The sequence below is a fragment of the Etheostoma spectabile genome, chromosome 6 (genome assembly GCF_008692095.1).
Source record: "Etheostoma spectabile isolate EspeVRDwgs_2016 chromosome 6, UIUC_Espe_1.0, whole genome shotgun sequence".
Classification (NCBI taxonomy): Eukaryota; Metazoa; Chordata; class Actinopteri; order Perciformes; family Percidae; genus Etheostoma; species Etheostoma spectabile.
Genome location: NC_045738.1, coordinates 21,839,032 through 21,845,490, shown reverse-complemented (window position 1 = coordinate 21,845,490; position 6,459 = coordinate 21,839,032). Strand labels below are relative to the sequence as shown.

Sequence of the window (6,459 nt, the reverse complement as noted above, 5' to 3'; positions counted from 1 at the left end):
ACACACACACACACACACACGCACAGATCTTGTACATTCCTGGGCTTAACAGGCTGCTGGTCTCTTGAGTGCAGATGACATTTGCTGTTGTGCAGGGAGAGACCTTCACCCTCATCCAAGGACCAGAGTTTATTTGTAGAGCTCATGGAGATGGTTGTTAAATGGGGATGGAAGGGAGGTTAGGGGGAAGGTTTGGTGTGAAGGGAGGCGGAAAAACAGTGGTGTATAGTAGATGCTCCCCTAATCACTCCTATATTCATTGTGCACAAAGCCATGCAGGAGAAAAGATAATCATCATACATGCACATTACACACCAATAATTATTTTACAATTACAATCTATACTTGAAAATATCTATCAGAGCAAATCTAAATGCCTGTCTGTAGAGCTCTGTGTAGAACCCTGTGTTTACTTTACTACCCATCCTAACTGACGTTCTTGTTTGTTTTTTCATCAGGATGACCACGAGAGCGGCTCTAGCTCCACCAGTCGCAGTGCCTCAGACAGCTCCAAGGCCGTGGCCAAGCCACGTCGCCTCCAGCAGGCTGCCCCCAGCGACCCGGACCTGCCCCCAGGTGAGTGATGGCTCTGGGGCCAGTGAGGCTATTCCAAAACCCTGCTCAGACAATGACCACCAAGGCAGGATCGGCCTCTGTGGGGGAGGATGGGACCACAGAGTGAGGCTGAGATTAGGACCTTTTACAATACAGAGAATTCTTTTTTTCTTTTAGCCCCTAGCAATGGTAAAGCAACCAAACAATTGGATTTAAATCCACTGGCTTTTTGTAGCCCAATACCTGCAGAGGTCGGTGTCAGATTCAAATGTAGGCAATACCTGTTTACACTGTAAGAAATGTTCTTTTTGAGAGGAGCTGTTTAGCCAGAGAGAGCGTGGGGGATGTGTCTGCAATAAATCACACAGTGATGGCTCTTATCAACAAGGCCACTTGACCACATGCCTCAGGGCCATGGATTCCATGCTTGCCTTACTTCACCACTTTACTACACCTCACAAGGAATGGCATTGTTTGATTGGGGCTGGATTATGGCCTTTTATAAATATATGACTTGTATTAATCCATATTTGTTTTACCAATTTGTAACTGTCTTATAGAAAGAAAGAAATTTGCCCAGACATTTTTTTTATGTTTATGCTGGCTCAGACAATTTATATATATATATATATATATATATATATATATATATATATATATATATGTATATAGTATTTTAAAACGTTTTTTTTTATTATTATTACCGAGTATTGCATACATAAGACATTGCCAGTTCTTTCTTGTTGGTGGTTACATAAAGTTGTAACAATAAGCAGTAACACTAGCAATTTTTAATCCATACCGATGCCTAATATAGTATATGAAGGATATGTGTGTAACAATAAACGTTTATTTAAAGCACTACCAATATTTATTAATTATAATTGAATGTTTGTTAACAGCATTATGGCTGTTTGCTAACAGTTAAATGACAATTAAGTAAAGATTAATAACTATCATTACCATCTATAAGATGGGTATTATAAAGTGTTACCATCCATAATTTATCCAATAATAATAATAATTTAATTTTGTTCCAGACTTGAGTAGAAACTTTACCCATGGATCTTTCAGTTTGAATATTTTTATATGTACTTAGAAGTGCAGTATGATGCACAACCTCAGTAATCTTATTGAAATAATTCAATTTAATTCAATTCAATTTTATTTTTGGTATAAATTCATAACAAGCGTTCTCTCAAGACACTTTACAGATAGAGTAGGTATAGACCACACTCCAGAATTTACAAGGACCCAACAATTCTAATCATTTCCTAGTCAGCAAGCATTTAGAGTAAACCTCGAACAGACCCAGGCTCTTGGTAGGCGGTGTCTGACGGGGCCGGTTGGGGGTGTGATGAATAGTGGCAATAACAGTCACAATAAAAAAATAATGGAACAGTGACTAGAAATAGTAGTTCATGGCATAGCAGGGCAATGCAGGGTGTTAAAGGGCACAACAGAGCACAGCAGGACGGAGCAGGATATACTCAACAAACAACCTTCTGAGACACAACATTGTGGAAAAATAAAACCAATAGTTGTAGGGACAGGGAAAAATGTTTCCAGAGAAAACCGCTAAGGTGAGAAAGAAGGTGGCAAAGGGGAGACTAACATGTGAAGAAAAGATATGGCTTTTAGAGAGGAAAAAAAGAAGAGAAGGAAAGCAGCGAGAAGGGGGTCTTAAGCCTTGAGAGCTAGGTCACAGTCTAACACCCAACCCAACTCGCTTTCAGAGCCCTAGGATGAATGAATGTATGAACCTAGACACTGGTTGTATCTGGGGAGGATCAATTTCCAGGCCTGATGTTATGAGATAATATCTCTCCCCAGCTGTTAAAGCAGGGTGCCTCACACCCCAGCATCTCCCTTAGGGCCTGCCTCCAACAGATCCCCCAGGTGTGTGTGTGTGTGTCTGTGTTTTTTATTGTATCTGTGTTAATTTGTGGACACACCCCACACTGTAGTGAACCTCATTTCAAACCATTACAGGCTGTAGAGACAACTCTGAGGTCAAAGGTTGCAGCACCTTAAAAACAGCGAGTTAGCAGATGAATGCTGTAATCCCAGCCTTCCTAATTATAAGGTAGAGGTTAAAAGTTAGATGAGGTAAAACTAACCTGCTATGACTCAGACAGAGGATGTTTTCATAAGAATAAGATACAAAACAAACCTGTCATGAGTCTTTAATGTAGTTAAAGAAGTTAAAAGTGTGCCATTTCATGGCAGTGCACTTATGCAATTTTGTAAACTTTCATTAGTTTAGTGAGTACCTTTTAGGTAGACTTGTTAGAGTGCACTACTATAGATACATATGTTATGCTGAGTAGAATTTCCATTTCTGCTATTACTTTAAGAAAATGTCTATATTCTGTCCCTGTAATCCATGTAATGTCCATCATATTACATATCTTTAAATATACCTAAATTCACGCCGCTAGCCCCGCTGTCTGCTACAGCAGGGATCTTTGACTGGGGTCCGGGACCCTTAGGTGTTCCTCGGAGTCAATGTTGGCAAGCCTTCAAATTATTGTTAATATAATGTAAAAGTCTCAACATGAATCTAAAATCTAAATAAAAATCCCCACTGCTTACTGCCCTGTACTGTAGGTACAAAAGTCACCAAGGTAGCTATCCAGACATAAAGGTAATCCTAAGGATTCCCTATGCCACATGTATGTTTAACATTAAAACATGATTTAAAAAGTCATGCACCTTTCTCTGCCTGTTCTGCACCCTGTTTATAAGTGGCTTCCCCAGAAGGCTAAGTCGTGTTCCCTGGTTCCCACATTGCCTACTACACTGTGTGCAAAATTATTAGGCAAGTTATATTCCTGAGGATTTATTGTAGTGTGCAGAATTATTATGGAACTAAATGAAAAACTGAAAATTTCCCATCTCACGTGTTTATTTGAATTTCTTATAGTAAGAATAAAACTCAAAATGTAACACAAATAAACACTTCTGACATTTCAAAAAATATTCAGTGACCCTTCTTTTATTTTCAATAACTGTCATGAGCCTTCCATCCATGGAATCTGTTAGTTTCTTGATCTGTTGATGATCAACTTTTGATAACTTTTGGTAACTTCACGTTTAATTTTTCTCAAGTCTCTAGTAGTTAATCTGCGTCTTTTTTTCTCCACCTTTTTTTGCAACCCTGTTGACTATTTGCAACAAAACGTTTGTGCGGTGATCACGCCTCAATATCTTTGTTACTTTAAGAGTCCTGCATTCCTCTGAAAGGCATTTTGCAATTTTTGACTTTTGTTGCCCATTTTGTCTGAGGTAAAGAAGCTGCCTAATATTTATGCACACCTTGATTTAGGGTGTTGATCACTTTAGGCCACACCCTCCTTCATAAAAAAATGCACATCACTTGATAATGCTTAAATCAAATTATCATTTAAGTTTATATAGCTTGGAATTGGGGAATATGCATGAAAATTACGATAAGGTAAAAATACACACGTGCCTAATAATTGTGCACACAGTGTTACTACCTGGATGTGTGAGGGCTTCACGAAAAAAGGCGGACACGGACAGTTTTGTAAAAATGTATTTATAAAAAAACCAATTCACATAGTACAAGTTCTACTACATCAGCACAATGTACTTACATTTAATAACTTCAATAACTCTTCAAGGTGGAAATTTCAACTCCAACATAATGTTGGCTAGATCAATGAATAATAACACATGACATTGTAATTGTGATATTTTGTGAGTAGAATCTGAATCTGCAACATTCTCTGTCAGGTAAATGTAGTGCAATGTTTTCCTTTGAAATTAAAGGACAAACTGAGTTAAGTAGCAGATTAAGTTCTTTGAGGACCTTGTATAAGTTATCGGGATACCATGGTTCAGCCGCAGGAAGCCAAGCAGTCCAAACAGGCAAGTTTGGATGGGCACTGCACTAGTAATACATAATACAAAACAATACTAAAATATTATGGGAAAACATATATGTATTATTTATACATTTTTCTTTATTTTTAATGTAATGTTTTTTTGTAATGTATATCGCTTTTTTAATTTAGACATACTGCAAGCTAAATTTACACTGTGAATTATGTAAGAAAAGTGACAAGAACCATATAGTAAAAATTATGGATTGGACTTGCTTTTGGCTAAAATATTTTTAGAGAAGTGGGGGGCCATAGCATGTGATTAGAACCTCCCTTTTCTGGTATCATCCTTATTTTTAAGCCACATGCATGCTTCCCCATATTTGAAGTTAGTTGCACTTCACTGCCTCTGTCTCGGAAGGCAATGATGGACATAGGATGTTGTGGATGGGAAGTAGGAGAGATGCAATGTGTGTAGATGTGTGTGTTACGTGTTACTTAGCAGTAAGACAATTACAGGGCAATGACCAGTGTTACTTCTTCGGCAGCATCTACTTCAACAAACCTGTGTTTTGAGTCTGCTCCACTCCCCTTTAAAACAACCAAAACAAAACACGGCCGACACTAAAAAGCAGCCACCAGCAATTATCCAGTCATTTGGCCCTAAGCTCTCACATGCTGAATTAATTTATCCTCCCTGTTCTCCCTGTGGTGGAAAATAGTGATGTTAATTCATATGCCATGGGATTGGTAGCCACACAAAGACCAAAGACCAAGTGCTTCCACCTTGGGTGATTCTGTAAGTGATTATGTTTACTGCTGCTTGTGGGGGACCAGCGGCCACTGTTTGTGAGAACTGCATTTCTCTGTTCCAGAGGAATCCTGCTTTGGCCCTATTCACACTGCTGAAAATGTGTTTTGTTTTATCTGAGTTCAAAGAGATTTAATAGTGGCAAGTCTCTCTTTGAGTCTAAGTTTAGCCTGCTACCTGTGAGTTGGGTGGATCTAAGTTACACTCAAGATTTGCAGTTTCAAAGCTAAACTCCTAAAGAGCCATACAAATATTCATTTTTTGTAAGTGCCATAGGACATGCATTATGAATTTTCAATTAAAAAACAATTCTCAATTTAAAAAACAGTACAGTATGCATACTTTTCCCATGTACGTACTATATGTAAATGGGCTGTTCTTATATAGCCCTTTTCTAGTATAACGACTACTCAAAGTGCTTTTACATACTACAGGAACCATTCACCATTTATACACATGAGGCTGCCACCTGCTCATCAGATAAACATTCACACACATTTACACTCCGGAGGCTTTGACACGGGACTGCAGGGCCAGGGATTGACCTCCCGATTGGCAGGCGACCGCTCTACAGCCACAGCCGACCCTATTCCTTCTGATGGCTTAGTGTAGGGAACCTTCAGAGCATTTTTTCTTTCTTTTTTAAAGATCTATTTGTGTGTGTGTGTGTGTGTGTGTGTGTGTGTGTGTGTGTGTGTGTGTGTGTGTTTGTGTGTGTGTGTGTGTGTGTGTGGTGTGTGTGTGTGTGTGTGTGTGTGTGTGTGTGTGTGTGTGTGTGTGTGTATAACACACATACATAGATATTTAAATACACGTGTTATATATGTATGTAAGTTTGGAACCACTTCTCAATCAATGCGTTTTCTTATTTTCATGACTATTTACATTGTAGATTATCACTGAAGGCAGCAAAACTTTGAATGAACACACTTGGAATTATGTTCTTAATAAAAAAGTGTGAAATAACTGAAAACATGTCTAATATTTTAGTTTTGCCAAAGTAGCCACCCTTTGCTTTTTTGATAGCGCTGCAAACCCTTGGTGTTCCCTCAATGAGCTTCATGAGGTAGTCACCTGAAATGGTTTTCACTTCACAGGTGGGCCTTGTTAGGGTTAATTAGTGGAATTTCTTGCCTTATTAATGGGGTTGGGACCATCAGTTGTGTTGTGTAGAAGTCAGGTTGATACACAGCCGACAGCCCTATTGGACAACTGTTACAATTCATTTTATGGCAAGAACCAATC

The 6,459-nt window shown here is 38.7% G+C and overlaps 1 protein-coding gene across 4 annotated transcripts in view; it reads left to right on the top strand.

Moving 5' to 3' along the window:
- The window catches only part of vps13b (vacuolar protein sorting 13 homolog B), a 354,534-nt gene that overhangs the window by 25,097 nt on the left and 322,978 nt on the right, over positions 1 to 6,459 (top strand). For all 4 annotated transcript variants that reach the window (XR_004332501.1, XR_004332502.1, XM_032519244.1 and 1 more), the window contains exon 4: positions 459 to 576. Coding sequence is in view for 2 of the 4 variants with exons in the window: in XM_032519244.1 (XP_032375135.1) it covers positions 459 to 576 (118 nt within the window). In the remaining 2 variants the exon portion in view is untranslated. The remainder of the gene's footprint in view (positions 1 to 458; positions 577 to 6,459) is intronic.